The sequence below is a fragment of the Aptenodytes forsteri genome, unplaced genomic scaffold (genome assembly GCF_000699145.1).
Source record: "Aptenodytes forsteri isolate BGI_AS27 unplaced genomic scaffold, ASM69914v1 Scaffold53, whole genome shotgun sequence".
Taxonomy (NCBI): domain Eukaryota; kingdom Metazoa; phylum Chordata; class Aves; order Sphenisciformes; family Spheniscidae; genus Aptenodytes; species Aptenodytes forsteri.
In genome coordinates, this window is record NW_008795909.1 from 13011828 (window position 1) to 13028688 (window position 16861).

General features: G+C 35.6%; 1 protein-coding gene across 1 annotated transcript in view; it reads left to right on the forward strand.

The window, feature by feature from the left end:
* The window catches only part of ERC2 (ELKS/RAB6-interacting/CAST family member 2), a 496513-nt gene that overhangs the window by 258127 nt on the left and 221525 nt on the right, over nt 1-16861 (forward strand). Inside the window, exon 16 of the mRNA XM_019473456.1 lies at nt 12818-12953. Within this exon, the coding sequence (XP_019329001.1) occupies nt 12818-12953 (136 nt within the window). The remainder of the gene's footprint in view (nt 1-12817; nt 12954-16861) is intronic.

The window sequence follows — 16861 nt, forward strand, 5'->3', positions numbered from 1 at the left end:
CCCTAGAGTCCTAGATAAGTTGTAGCGTATGATTAGAGTTTATTGGGAGATTTCAGTGAAGTGTTAAGTTTTTGCAGCTTGAATATCATCATTAGTCAAAACTTGATTTAAGAAACAGATCTATTAATTTATTTAATTTCTGCTAATCAATATGTCCTTAGCTGTCATTTTATTCATCGGTATTTATACGGGGTTAGAATGATTAGAAAAATGCTGCATCTGTTTTAAAACATGACGGGCTATTGATACTGATGGCAAACAAGAAAATCGAATACATTGGCATTACCCCCCCATGTGCATCTACCTATACAATAAAAAAATGTTCTGAGCACAAGAATCAGTACAGTAACTTTTTTTTTTCATTTAGGTTACAGCAGGTTATATACTCCCCAAACTTTTCTGCCTGCAGATAAAGAGGAGATGGATATTTTTTCCATGTATAATATACTGACCAGTGCTAGAAATTTTCCCACCAGCCTCTGATGTTGGCCTTCCTAATTGTTTCCGTGGGAGGCTAGAACTCAATGAGATGTGTAAGGCAAGGTTTAACGGAGTTTTAAATTTAACTTACGAGCCTTCCACAGTTTTGTCAAATGTCAGTTTGATGGTTCCAAGGGCAGAGTGATATGTTGTTCAAAGATAATTTCCCTGGAGAAATTGAGATAGTGTACTAATGAAAACTGAGAGAATCTGTGATATACATTATTCTTCTGAGAGACTGGTTATTCTGAGTGAGAAACATAGTTGTCACATTGGATAACAGGCAGATTGTTGTCATGTCTTTCTGTTTTAGTCTGTTTGCTACATATACAGAATCAACATTTTAACATTGTGAAGATTTTAACATTTAAACATTTTGAAAGAGATGAAGATTTGAGAAGAGATTATTTCAATTTATCTGATTACATGTGTGGTTTTGAATTAGTGTACGATTACATTTCATTTTATTTGAACTGTTAAAGTAGAAAGTTTATTTCCTTGGAATTCTGCTTTCTTTGAAAAAAAAAAAGTAAAATAATAATATATTATCAAATAAGCAGAAATCATGGTGATAAACATTAAAAAGATACAAACGGGTCCCTGAGACAGGATAATGCATTGTTGTTCATGTGTATCCCACTCACTTCACTTCTGAATCTGTCTGCTCAGTTCTATACTTTGCCCTTTCAGTTTGCTTAAAGGCATGCAGAGGTTAAAATAATAATTTCTGAGACAACTAGAAATGGGTTATTTAAATAAGGAAGGATATTTTGTAATTTCTCAGTGATGTGGGGGTTTTTGGTTTTGATTTGGAGTGTAAATACTCTGTGGAAGTAAATGGATATGCAGCATAAACTGGATATGTGGAGAAAAGAACTCTACATCTCTGAAGGAAAACTATCCACTTTGGACTGGGTTGGACTTGACACCACAATTCTGTGTTGGGGAAGAGAGAACATAAGGAGCCATTTCATGGTTACTAATTTCAAGACAGAGCAATATTTCTTATGCTTCTTTAGACCTGCTGCTTCCACTAGTTTTCCCCAGGGGGAAGACCACAGAGCATATTTCTTTACCTCTTGAATATGTGAATAAAGTAGCCATACAGCACTCCCCTGGGGAGCTTGGTGACTGCCTGGGTCAGGATTCCCTGTGTACAGTGGGGGTGTGTGTGTGTGAAGAATCATTGTGAGATAGCACAGCTTACCCTCAAAAAGCTGTGACTGAAAAGAGACAGGGGAACTAAATTTAGGAATTGGGCTGTTGGTGGAACCACTTCTTCCACTCGCATTGTTTGCTTCCATAATGCAGGAGCAATATGCCTGGACAACGTGATTGTGACTGGATTGAAATGCTCTGATCTGAATTTATAATAAGGGGAAGTTAGTATATCAAAACAAGAAATCATACAAAGTGTACCTGAGTTATTTGGAGGTCTGAAGAGGTTACTGCAAAAGCATGGAAAGTTTGATTTATGTACTGAATGATAATGGCTGGACTGATCCTGAGAACTGCTAGGTTGAGCCAGGAGTTGCAGTTGAAAGATTTGATTCAGAAGGAAATTGCAATGAAACATGAAGTGCAGCAGAGGAGGTTTGATCCTGATTGCTGCCAGACTGAGCTGGACATGCTGTGGAGCAGTTGGATGCAGAGAATAACTGGACAGAGTCAGGAGCTGGTGGGGGTTTTTTGTTTGGTTTTTTTGTTTGGTTGGTTGTTTGGGTTTTTTTTAAGGAGGAAAAAAAAAAAGCAGCTTACCTGGACAACAGCTGGAAAGGACCTGATGAAGCAGCAGCAGGACTGCACCTCCTTGGTTGCAAGTATCAGGCAACAAACTATTTCCAGTTACTGGTTACAGTTATTGCTAATGGTATCAATTAATAAAGTAGCTGAGCAAGCAATTGCCATATTAAATCAGATCAAATATCCTTCTCATCTAGTGTCCTGTCATCAGCAATGTTATTTTTTTTTAAAAGAACATCAGAAGAAAATGCAGAAGAATCCTTGGTGTACAAGAGAGATGCGTGACAGATGAGTCTTCTGGTATGGATTTCACACATGTTCGTATAAAGTGTCATCCAGTAAGAATGTGCTGAGAGAGACAGTAGTGCAATGCACTGTATTGGAGTTTCGGTGGCTGCAGTGCAGATATGTGTTGAAACAAAGTGATAGGAACCATAGTTTGGAACAGGATTTTAGTAGGTCTTTTTCATTCATGCATTATCCTTATGGATATTTCTAGCATCTTTCTAGGGCTTTGGAGGGAACTGTGTCAGACTAAACACTTCTTAAACAAAGGTTTTGGAAAACTTCCCAGACTGTGTGTTAGGTAAACCCTTCCTCCCACGTTTTTGTCTTTGAGGTGAGAAATGTTTCAGTGACTTCTGTGACACTTGCTTTATTTCTACCAGGCAGAGTTGTTGGTTCTCTCAAGGCAGCAATATCTTTTTGTGGTGAATTTGGAGGCAAAATAGTTGTCACACTGAAGCACTGTCATAATCTGAGTATTAAGAAATCTTAAACCATGCTTCAAACATTTGAAATAATGAGATTTAAAGGTGGGGAAAAAGAAGAAGAAAAAAAGGATTATTTAAATTTGTGGCATTTTTTTTTAACCCAATAATAGAATTGCCTTGTGTTTTTTGAAACCTATAGATCTGTGTGGGCTGCAAGCTTGCTCCTTTGAGTGAAACTGAAATAGCTATGTAATCCATTGGTAACAGGACCTGGGAATGTAATGAAAACATTGAATATACTGAAATTCATTTATCTTAGCTGGTAACTCTGGGCATTACAGCATTTTTGCATTCAACTGGAGAATTAGGGATGTGGGAATCAAATTCTTTGGAGATTTTAAAAATATTGTTTGGTTTGGATATTTTTTTTTTGTCCATTGTTTGCGCTTGTCATTTTGATTCCAGTCCTTTTTATCAACATAGAGAGAACACAGAGGGTGCTCCTCAGTTCTCCTGGTGACTAGATAGAGTATGAACTGTGACATGGAGATTGCCATAGTCTCAGCTTCAGGTAAATGGCAGAAAGAAGACCAAGCATTCTTCAGTAAGAGATGACAATATTAACTTCTTGTGGTAATATTCTCTGAGGTGTATAGCAGAATACTGGCCTTTATTACCAAAAGATAAAGTCAGTGTGGCCAAAGTTAACTGGAGAGTATTACCGTCCTCCAAATTCTCTTGTCCAAATGGCAACAAATTTTACTCAGTTGTCACTAGCTTATTTCATAAGAGAAGGTCTTAATGTCCCCTGTTAGCCTTCCTGGCAGCAGGGGCAGTCCAGTCCCAGGGTGACAACATTTTCCTGTCTCTCCAGGAGGCATCCACTCAAACTTTCCTTCTCATCCCATATTATAATAGACATGCTAAGGAAGCTGAGCTACTCCAATTTATGTCACTATAGAATGTATATTTTTTTCAGTTATAAGATCAGATAGCACTACTGTAAAAATGAAATTGTGTCACAGGGTCAGCCGTAGGGTGGTAGGTTATGTTGTTACACAGTTTAGGAGTTTAAACAATTATAAAGGCAGGTAATTAAGGCAGTTGAAGTCTTGCCCCTGCTCCTTTTCAGTGGGAAGTAGAGGGGAAAATCTAGCTCTTCTATAGAGAAAAGGAAAAGAGTGGGAATAAGATCTGCTAGATTTTCTGCTTTGGAATAGTGAGGGCAAGAAGGGCAAAGGTGAGACAGGATTTTTTTTCTATAGGATGGTAATAGGTTAGTCAGACATGCAAAGAAAGGAATCCCTTGGGATTTGGGGATGAAGTATTCTTCCAAAATGTGGATAGATATGATAACAGACATGGAAAAAAAATCTGTTTTTTTTCTTTTGAGTCTGTCTAAACAAAAATTGAGGAATGATTCCCCCCCCCCAGGAAGTCTTAATTCAAAACACTTTACTCCTATGTGCCTCTGTAGTGGTCTGTATTAATTGCTGAGTTTTTTATATTGGTCTGTCAAATTTTAACATTAAAAGCAGAAAGACTCCCAAATTCAAAAGCAGAAGAAGAAATGTTATTTTTTGAAATGGTGTAATAGCTTTGAAATAGAGAATGGAGCTGATTTACGCCAATGTTATACTTTAGTTCCAGATGAATCAGTATGAGCCATGTCCTCCTTAAGGCAATTATCTGGCCACTTATATTCTCAGAATTCGGGTGCATTGTATAGTGTTATCAAATGGAATAAAGAGGCCGTGCAGAGAAAATATTACAAGTTTTGGCACCATTTTTAACAAAGTAACAGATATTCATAGCAGCTTAGTCATCAGACTGTCGGAATAACCAAAGAGACAAAACCCAAATGAAATAATTACTCTGGAGGGGGTAACATATTAGAAGTGGTAAATTGCTTAATTATAGTTTTGGGACTTTCTTAGGCTCCATTCTACATATGTTGCTTGTTTTGTGGGTGAAGTATATTGTATCAGTGGTGAATATGCACTTGGTCTGGGATCGGTTTTGGTAGGGCATCGCTGAAACAGTTCACAATGATGCATTTAGCCCTGCAACATATATATACACACACACACACACACACACTTTTCTGTGTTTTGAAGAGGGAGAACCAGACAGCTGCTTTGTACCTTTGTTTTTCCCTTTTTGCTTTTTGGTATGCAGTTGTGACATACCTTACTTCAATGAGGAATATTCTTCTTTGCAGCTTTGGACATACTAATTCTCTCCCCACTCTTAACAAATAATAGTAGCATTCAGTGTTGCTATAACATGACATGTTTGCTAGTCAGTGGATCTCGCAGAAGAAAATCATTGTGTACAATGGTGAGCTGGCTTTGCAGTTTTGCAGTCAATAGATTTTATTTTACAAGGAAAAAGGCAAAATGCTTGTGAAATAAAATTTTGTTATTATTTTAAATGTTAATGAATTTTAATCTGTTTTCTCCATGTGGTTGTGATCATTACTCTCTGCCATTTTATATCAGGGCATAAAGCTAGATGAATGATTTGGCCTGGAATGTAGAAGCAGTCTAGCTTCTGAGCATCATCTACATAATTAAAAAAAGGATCAGTCCCAATATAATTTTTTGCCATCAAGGGAGAAAGAATAAAAGTTATTTTGAAGTTCAGCTCTGTTGGACATGCTGGCTGTGTCAAACTAATTAACTTCTTAATGGTTGGGATGATTGCTTTTGTTTTTTTATTTAAGGTATTCTTTAATTTTTTATCATTATGACAATTGTATTAGTTAACAAAAAGAAAATAAGAAAGGTTAAGAATAAGGAAAACCCCCAAATTTTAAAAGACATTTTGGATACTAATAATACTTTAGGTTATAGAATCTGGATTAAAAAAAAAAACAATCTGAAAGTTTTTGTAAATGCAAATGACAGCACAGGAAGACACTACTTAGTTTTTTATTAGCATATCATAAATCTTAAGGTGACTAGAGTGTAACTTACTAAATAAATTTAGGAGTCAAGCATGAGGGCTTTCTTTGAGAAAAATGATGGTTATCTGAGGTATGTTATGTTTTCTTTGTCATATCAAAATTTTAGCCTCTCATGGATATAGGTTTTCTTATCATGATAATACCTGTTTTCCCCAGACAAATCCGTCTATGCATTGTAAGTGAATAAACAGTGTCCTTGCATATTTGTGTCAGGAATGTGTCTGTCAGTAACCCTCTTAATGTCTCTTGGGATGTTTACAGTTTGCTAGGGTCTAACCCAGCTTTGTTTTTCAGGTTTATAGATTGGTAGTAGCAAATACATTTGTATTCCAGGAAAATGCCAGAAACAATACTTAACTTTGCTCATATCTTAATGGAAATTCTATCTTATGGATTTCAGTGGAGTTGGATCTGAATTTTAAAGAATTACCCTTATGCTGTTGTTTTAGTCTTGACTCAGTAAATCAAATGGGAACCCATGAGTACTGTCATTTTTAAGACAGTGAGAACCGAACTGTTGGAAATATTTCTACTGAGTCTTACTGAAGTAATGTACTTCAGAATGGACATTCACATGGACAGGATTTACAGGATCAGGTCTTCTGCCTGACTAGCTACTGAGATCCAGAGTGCCCAGTAAAAAGTTAAGATTCATTTGATTGCTCACATACGTGAACTGTTTGTAAAGGTGTGGACTATTTACAAAGGAGAAAGAGGTGATCTGCTAAAAAAAAATATTTTTTTTCAAGTCATGATGTTGGTAATATTCTACCCAGTGCATGCCTAGAACAATAGTTGAAGATGTTTGATTATTTAACATTTGTGTACTGGATTAAATTTTAAAATGTATTTTTGAGGCTTTATTATTTTATAGAAATTACTTGTTTTGACTAAATTGTTGTATTTCATAAAATATTTTTATTTTCCTGAAAACATTCTTTGGTAAGTTTATTGCACTCTATTTTTTTTTATTTGTTGAGGAGTACAGGTTCCTAGCGTACTGGAGAATTTTTTGATTGACTTTCAGACAGGTGGTCCCATTGTAATGCTGTTTAATGTGATGAAAATTATTACAGAGACATATTCCTTTAGAAAATGTTACAGATTTTGCTCTTGGGAGTATTGTGCATGTCTGCATTTTTTTGATGCTTTGAGGGGGAAAAAAAATCTTTATGAAACAGAGTAAAGGCTACACTAAGCATGTAACACTTATTTTTGGCTGACATTACCAACTTTTTGGCCAAGGTGCCCAGGTGGCTAATTAAAGCTAGGAATTTAATGAAATAGTGTGATTTTCTATAGCTATCAGAGATGAAAACATTGGAGTTTAGACAACAGTTACACACTACTGTAAAATGAAATCTGAAAGATACATATATGCAGAAACTAAATGTGAATATTTGTCTTAAAAAGTTGAACTGAAGGAATTAAATGTGCTGTAGTTAGAACTACAAGATCAATTTGTATGCTATTCCAGAAGAACAAGAAAAAACCACAAACGAACATGGTTAAACGCAGTCATTACAATTAGTGATATTCATGCTAGCAAGAACTACGTGCTACTACTGTTTTGATATTTGTCTTTCTGCTGATCTAGGGTCTGGGTCTCCATAACACTGATGTCTATTTCTTACAAAGACATTTCAATTAAGAAACTAAATAGAAAGAACGGCTAGTGTAATTGATATAAGGGCATCTTGCTGTTTGCACAGCAAGATTAAGGGCCTCTAGGTTCTTTGGTCTGGACTTCATAGGAGACAAAGCTATAGGGCTGTATAAGAATTTTTTGTCTTTTCCCTTCACATGTCTTGTTTGGATCTATGATATTCTAAGTGTACCTAAATATTTAGTAGTCACAGTTTAGATGGTTCTTCAGCAGTATCAGAAATCTGAGCTGCTACAGTCTATTGATTCCTGTGTTGGTGGCCCAAGGCCATTTTTCTGAAAAAGTTGTTGGATGCTGAGGAAAACAGATGTAGGCATTGCTGTGATTTAGATACCTGATTTTAAGTCTAGTGCCCAGTTGAGGTGGAAATTAATGGCTTTGGAGCATTCTGTGTGTTGAGAAAGATTATTGAAAATTATCCCAGATTAGGAAGATTTAGGAAGAGGAATGGGGAATTATGACTGGCTGATTTTTACTGGAGTAGCATAGCTGCAGTCTAGTGTGTATTTACAGTTCACAGCAGTGGCTTGATCTAGGTTTAAAAAATTCATAAATTCAAAGGTTAATGTACAGTAAGGTAGTTTCTAGAGAATTATGTTACTTTATATAATCTTTTTCTCTTCATTAGGAATGAAAGACTGTCTAATGTACTAGAAGAATCAAATTTTATTTATAATTTTTTTTTTCTATATAATATTCTTCATCTCTTCTTTATTAACTTCCGCAATCATTGTCATCTAGTATTTATGTGGCATGGGTGTTTCCTGGATACTGCTTCTCTATATTGAATGATCAAATGAGTTGGAAGATGCCCATGAAGTCCTTCAGTTTCTAACTATGGAATAGAACCTTCCCTTCCCTTCCCTTCCCTTCCCTTACCTTCCCTTCCCTTCCCTTCCCTTACCTTCCCTTCCCTTCCCTTACCTTCCCTTCCCTTCCCTTCCCTTCCCTTACCTTCCCTTCCCTTCCCTTACCTTCCCTTCCCTTCCCTTCCCTCCCCTTCCCTTCCCTTCCCTCCCCTTCCCTTCCCTTCCCTTACCTTCCCTTCCCTTCCCTTACCTTCCCTTCCCTTCCCTTACCTTCCCTTCCCTTCCCTTCCCTTTTGAAGACAGCTCAGCTCCACTTTGAATTCTTTTTTTTGTCCATAGATGAAGCTGCTAGATGTTTTATGACAATTGCTGACTGGCTATAAACATAGGAACACAATCAGAAATTTAAATGTTATCTGAAAAAGTACCATTACCCAGCCATTTTAATGTTTGGCCACGATTGAGTTTGGCCACGATTGAGCATCTTTGTAAAGTTAGTCATCTACGTTGATTTTTAGACTGCTTTTTTCCTTCTTAAGCGTTATTAGCTCAGAACATGATTTCTTTAAGCCAAATGTGCTGTTGGCACCACTTCAGTGTGCTCTGGGCTTGGGTGCTTTAGAACTAGTTTGAAGACAGGTTTTCCAGTTATACAAAGTTTGTAAAATTACAAACAGCATAGTATACTATAATAACTAGTTTGAGATGACTGTAATGCCTATTTCAGTGGTTAAAGAATTCAGCTCACTATAAGATAATAGATACCCAGCTTCGAAATGAACTATAACAACGTGGAAAATCAGAAAGCTGTGGATTGCATCTTACTGCTTTGGGGCAGTTACACTATCAAACAAAGAATACTTTCGCATATATTTTAGTACCAGAATATGATTAACGTGTGATGGTAAGATCACTTCTATTGCCCAGACCCCTGCAGCATACATTTCAGATTTTTAGGACATATATCTTAAACAGTAATGTTTTGTTTATTTTATTTTTTCTAATGAATTTTGTGGTCTTATAGCTTTAAATTGAAACTGTAGCAGAACACATGAAACTAATTCCTCATGATAAAGAATAATGTAGACTCAACTATGCATATCAGCATAGCTACTAGTAAGCTATGTGGATATTTTATATCCTATATGGTAATGGCATATGATATTTTGTGCTGATTGTATACTGTTCCCAAATATTTTTCTATTTCTCATGCATAATTTTTACTTATCCTAATCTTCTATTTTATTCAAAAGCATTTTCGAAACAGAGCCATGTGAAAAAATACCAGAGCAAGCATACTCAAAAAAGATACTGGATCAAGGATTATATTTGATATATTTGCTGTTAGGAAAAAAAAAAAAAAAAATTGGTGGGGAATGTGTTCTTGTATTTATTTCCTCTGTTGAACTCCTCCTGTACCTTTAATGCAGGCCTAAAAGAAAACTACTCAGCTAGGCTTTTTAAGTGTAGCATTTTCTTTTCATTTCCATAGGCATGTAGTCATTTGTGGAAGAAAGAGAGGCTACGACACAGCTTTCTTTTATTTCCTTCTCTTCAAGATTTTGCATATCACAGGCACCAGATGTTTTCCTTTGCAGCTTTGCCATGTTCTACTTTTCAGTGTGGCATTAGACAGAAACTGAAATGGGAAGTTGTGAGAGGGAATGGTGATGAAAGAAGCAGTTAGCATTGGCATAAAATTGAACTTCTTACAGAGGTTAAATATAAATCAATTTATCATTTACTCAGCATTAGATTGGAAATCATTTTATATTTTAACAGCACAAAGTCATATTACACCACCAAAATTTCTGCCAAATACCACTTTTATATATGAAGTTCTGAAAGTAATTTTTTCTAATATTCATTTTGGTTTTATGCTGATTAGGTCTACGCTTACAATTATGCGGCATGGACCCATGAAAGAACTGATTTTCACCTGGAGTTGCACAGAGCATCTAATGTATATTTGAATACTTGATTTAGAAAGACAAAGGGCATTACTCTAAAATTCTTGAGAACTTTAGTGAAAAACAGACAACTCAATAGCTAAACTCATTATATTCTTTAAGACCTAGAAACAAGTTTAAACTGGAACGTGCAATTTCTGGTTGCTTTTTTTATTAATCTGTCAGTGTAACTTTGACAGAACTATCCCTGCTCTTTTTAGCACTGTCATGTTGCTTGGTTCTTATTGGTTAGCTGTCGCAGAGTGTTGTTTTTCAGAAAATTAACCTTTCTTAAAACTCTATAATAAGATACTGCTGATTTATGCTATACTCCCAGGCCCATTGAGGTAGGTCTCATGTGTGCAGGTTTCTTCTGACCATCGTGTAGTGTATTTTTTTTTTTTTTTTGTTCTCAGGTGAACTTAATTTGGGGATTTAAACATGATGCCAGAAATCTACCAAGAGACAGCTGTAGTGCTGTACTGGTGGTCTCTTTGAGCTGGGAAAAAGGTGTTGTTTCTTAGGAGTCTTGTCATTTTGTTAAAGGTATGTCTAAAAGAGAGAGAGCCTTAGGTGTATAGTTTATTAGAACTATATCTGGGAACTATAAAAAATATTTGAGAATATTTAAGGAAGATACAGGCTAAGGTCTCAAAGTCTCTAGCACTGCAAAATGCTAAGTCCTGACTAGACTTGGTTCAACCTGGAGAAGCTCAGCTGTTCATCTTCCAGTCAGTGTTTTGTGTAATATAAAAATGATTGTACTAAAAAGAAATAAATTTAAAAAGGATGGCTTTTGATTTTTTTTTTTCCTGAAACTGGTCTATTTTCTGGTAACAATGTCTTGTTGGGGATTCTTTTAGCTTTATGGTATGTAGAGTCTTCAATTTTATTTCTAACAGTAAAAACCTGAGTACAAAAGACAAATGCTGTAAACAGACAACCAGTTAGGCTAATCTATCTTTTTGTGCCTTAACAGGCTAATGCAAACACTTGAACACAACTATAGGATAAATCCATTTTTCAAATAGAGGAATTCATACTTGTCTTTTTAAAAAATTATCTGTGAGCTTGATGTACATTCTTTTAAAAAGCAAAGATTTTTATTTTAATTAGTTTTACCCACTTTTAGTTTTCTAGGCAAGTTGAAGTTACTTTTTTAGTAATAATACATTAGCTTTTCTGTTATGTACTCTACCTACAAACTTGTATATGAAGTGTCTTCTAAGAATTTTTAATACCATGGCAACATTTATTGATGAGAGATTCATTGTTAGTTCTTCAGTAGTTAAGTAGTGAAAAAAACAGTAGTAGGACAAAGAAACCAGTGATAGAAGTAAATATAAAATGACAAAATAAAATCAGTGCAAGAAATGTATTCTATAACTTTTTTCTTTCGCTGAAAGTTCTAATGTGGAAGCAACAGAGACATTTTCGGTGATCCTTTTGGGCATTGAATAATATTATCTTCATTTGCCAAAATAGGATTAGTGAGTAGATCTCATTAGGAATTTGCACATGACTTTATTTTAAAATAGATAAAAGGGAGCAAATTCCTCAAAGTCAAAGAAAGTCGGGAAAATAATATCTAAGAATCCAAGCAGGTAGAAAGCATTACTGGAAGGATATTTTTTCAGTGCCTGCCAGGCAAAATTAGCTTGCCTTCTTTCTTAAAAGGATGTATGCTAAGTATCAGAATCAGGAAAGCTTCTGATAACTTAATGAATAAGATCCACAGCAAAAGATAATTAAACATTGAAACAATTTAAAAATATATTTTTTTTTACTTGAGTACAGTCTTAACAAAAGAAAATATATAACGGTGGTAAAGATTGTTTCATTTTCATTAGAAGTTGCTCATAAATTTATTTGTTGATAATCTTTTTTAGAAATAAGTCTCATTATTAAAAAGGATAGAAATGTAATGTTTTTGTTATGTACAAAGCTATTTGTAAAGGCATCCTTTATTCTTCATAGCATATTTATGACCTGACCTTCTACCCAATCACACTTTATTCCTCAGAAATGTTGTATTTATAGTCCAGGTTTTCAAAAATAGTAGTTCACAACATACATTAGTCATCACCTTCACCTTCTGCTTCCTTTGAAATTAATGCTACTTAAAGCACCCATTAAAATTGCTCCTGAACTCACTGAGTGTGTAAGGATTGTTGGATAATCTCCCTCTGTTACAAAAGCAATTTTTATGCACAGTGCTTAGAACATGTATGACTATTTGTGAGCAGATGGTAAAAAAGAAAAAAATCTTGTAGGCCTGAATAATTGCTTTACCATTGTATAATCTGATGGTATTAAAGCCGTTTTGATATGCCAGCTTGGAAACAAGATGAAGTTTTGTTGTTTACATCTGATACTTGGAATACTTGTATCTGTTGTAGAATTGATGTCCTGTGTCATAGTCACAAGTTAATTTATAGAGAAAAAGAAGCGATTGCAGTCACTAATGTATATGTCTATACAATTCTTAGACATATGAAGGACCAAAACAAGAAGGTTGCCAATCTGAAGCACAATCAGCAAATGGAGAAAAAGAAGAATGCACAGTTGTTGGAAGAAGTTCGTAGACGAGAGGACAATATGACTGACAACTCTCAACATTTACAAGTGAGTTTATTTTTCAGTTGTATTTTAAAACCATCAAAAAGAGTACACTTCTGTTTCACTGTGTGTCTTCCAGGATGTATAATGAATCTCTTCCCACAAAGAGCTGATGGCTCTCTCCTTTCCTACCAGAAGATGCACTACTGACTTCATTTGCACCCATGAAATATTTAATATTTAGGGTGAGGAAAAAACAATAGAATTTGAAGCCCTCTTCTCACAAAGACTGTATTTTACTTATTTAAAAGCAAGTAAGTCATTATAGCTTGTTTTCAGGAGAGTCAGAAAATAGAAGGATAGTTATCCTTTCTGTATTCTATTTCTGTGCCATTCACAGCATTATATCCACAAGCCATAGTGAGGTTATATAGTGTGGTTATGAATGTTCAGCATGTTTGAATATCAAATAGTAGCGTGCTGTGATTTTTATTTTTTATTTTTACTGGGCAGACATTTACATATTCGGGTGATTAGCTCTGTAAAATACAACTTAGTTTTTCGAGAGCATTCAACTGTATAGCAGAAATTCTGCCATATTTTCCAGTGTGGAGATTGAATGCCAACAACATTTGAGACCCATGAGCCCCTTCCTGTTCTATGTTTCTAGATGTAGCTCTTCACATTAGATTCCACTGTCTGGGAGCGCAATTCTGTATCAGCAGGAATATCATCATCTGGTTGCATACTCAGATCATTTAATGAGTGTGATGTGTTCTTATTAACTCTCTGTACATGCATATGTAGTGGGTTAAAAGGGTGAGGATAGATTGTCTAACAGGGTAGTGGTGAATTTAGAATCCTCACCAAAGATCATTTTTATCTTATGTACTTAGATGTAATACAGAGGAGCACTGGAGACAGCTATAGCTGTCTGTTTTGACAGATCTCTTATAATCATTACTGCACAGTTACTACATCAACAACTTTTCTTATAGTTGGAAAGAAAAGGTTCTGCTATATCTTTTTTATTTAAGATAGACTTTGAACTTTATTCTAGGGGAATTTCTACAGTTTGTAAGTTATTGAGTTCGGGCATTGAGATTTGAAAGATAGTTACCTGATCTGGTTAAACGATACATTACATACTAGGGAATTTGTATTAAAGACCACAAAACAAGTTTGATGCTTGACTTAAAAATTATTCTCTGAGATCTCACCATGAAAAACTATGAAGAGAAGTACTGATTTCTGTCAACAACATTGATTTCTCCATACCCAGTGTTTATAGGCAAGTCTAATTTACAATGCAAAATATCAATTTTGCCTTGATCTGGTTAATATGATGGGTTTCTGGAAAATTTCTAATAGGTGGAATTTGACCCTCACATGCTTCATACAGTACTGTATTTCTCATGTGTGCCTATATGCAAAATGGAGAAATTAGCAAAAACTATGAAGAGAAGTACTGATTTCTGTCAACAACATTGATTTCTCCATACCCAGTGTTTATAGGCAAGTCTAATTTACAATGCAAAATATCAATTTTGCCTTGATCTGGTTAATATGATGGGTTTCTGGAAAATTTCTAATAGGTGGAATTTGACCCTCACATGCTTCATACAGTACTGTATTTCTCATGTGTGCCTATATGCAAAATGGAGAAATTAGCACCATAACTCTCTTCAGGCTTGTGTTGGTGAAACTGTATGTCACAATCAAGTTCAGGAAGTGATACGTTATTTATGCATCTGTGTAGTGTTATGTATACTTTATAACCTTGGTCATTACATACTGATTGCATCACCATGCATTCTACTGTATGTCATACAGTAAGAAAACCTTGTGAAGTATTTGGTCTGACAATATGATATATCAAAATCAAATTTCAGTGTTGAGCAACTACTTGTAATTAATGTGGTTCAGTAAAGAGAATATATTAGAGCTTTATTTTTTCAGTATTATTCTGGAAATCTGTCAGAGTGGTGTGATCACTGGAGAACAGAAGTCATTCCAAGGGTCTTTGGCGTAACTGCTATACTTGGAGCTTTCAAGTCATGTGATGAGAATGGGTCTACCAAATGGAAGCAGCGTGGCTGAATAGCCTGAATTTAGAAAGAAAAGTCCTTGTCTGGTGTATAGCTCTTCTGTGCCGTTCGCTTGCTATAAAGCATTTACACACTAAGAACAGTTTATGAAGACCAGTTAACTATTTCTCTGTTATTTCTCAGTTACTATGCCTTAAAATGTTAATATTTTAATATTGTGTACTTCAACACGTTACTTTCAGCAACGTACGTGTGTATGTGTTGTGGCCCATCCTACACTTGCTGAGCTGCTGAGAAAGTGAAAAAGAGAGGATCCCAGCTGCTTCTGCCTATCAGTAGGTGCTTTGCATTCCCAACTCTTCCTCCAGTAGCCTGCAAGAACAGCAGGAGGAAGTGAGTAGTGGTTGTCTGTGCTGCTGGCGTGCTGGAACAGCTAATCCTGCCTTCTCTGGCATAAGCAAAACAGGCAACCTGCTGCTTTCAACAGTTTGCTACCATAACTAGTTGTTATATTTCTTGTGTCTAAAATATTTCCTCATTTCCTTGGCTTATTTCTTCCCATGCCTTTCTTAATGTCGACCATTGTGTTCATGCAGGGCTGGATGTGTTCTCTCTTTGCAGTTTGCTTCTTTAGTGAATTAGACTGGCTGTCACTGCATGGATCACGGAGGAGGCAAATCCACCTGAATGAAAAAGGCTTGTTTGACTTTATAGATTGAGCCATAAATACTTGGAGGTGTGCAGTTGCAAATAGAGGTTTGACTCTATAGCACTATGATATGTTCAAGTAAATCCCTAAGGAAACAAAGTGAATGAAGAGGGATGGAGAAAAGCTGCCAAACTTGATGAACTTTTGGCAGCTTTTTTCTTTCCCAGCAAATTAAGACGGAGTTGCTTTGGTCTAGCACATACCGGAGACAGATACCTTCAAGGAACCCTTTCCAAAATGGGCTTGATAACGTGTGTCCTTGTATGATTGCTTCTTTCATAAGATTAAGGAAGATGGGGTAGTGGTAGTATCTGGGGCTTTTTTTTCTGTTCTTCTTGTGAGGTGAAGGAATTGTTATTCTCTGTGGAAGTTCCTTAGGGTTTGCTTTAGAAAATGAATCACAAAATTCATTGTTCCAGTAAAAGCTCATGATACTACTTATAAATCTAATGGAAACGTGTCCCTGCCTCACATATTGGGACCTTGAGGTTTCCCTATCATTGCAAGATTCGGGGAGCTTTTAGTTGTTCTACGTAAACGCTATAGTGAACCTTGCAAGTAAAGCAAATAGTTTGACATTGAGTAGTGAAGGTAACATGACTCTGATGTGCATTTATTCTGCTGATAGGAGAGTATTTTGATTTAAAGTTTTTCACTGTTATGGTTTATTTGTTTTATATGTGTAAGGTAGTTACAAATATTAGGTGAGAGCATCAAGTCATGTTCTATGAATCTGATAAGTAGGTGGTTGACTGGTTAAAAAGCTGAACAAACTCTAAAGCTACAGTCAATACAGTCAATTCAAACAGTCAATTAGCCTTGGTATACAAAGGAAATTTTTTCATAAGAGTTGTTTAAAAAAACCCCCTCCTCCTTCATGGAGTTGTTTAAAGAGCAAGTATCTCTTAAAATGCAAGTTTTTCCTTTTAAAAAATTTGATCAAGAGCACTGGTGCCTGCAGTTATGATTTTGATTGGCCTGAATGGCTTGTCATTTCAGGGTGATTTTGATTTGAGGCTTTTGTTCCTGGTCACATAAAACTATTTAATATATTTGGCATAAGATAAACGTTTACTCCTGTAATATTTAGCCACAAATGCCTGGGTGCAGGGATGGAATGCACCTGCTTTCCACAGGTCTGAGTATGCAGCTACATTTGTGAGTGTTCTAGATTTGAACTTATTTATGCATGTGTTCAAAAGGATATATATAATGCA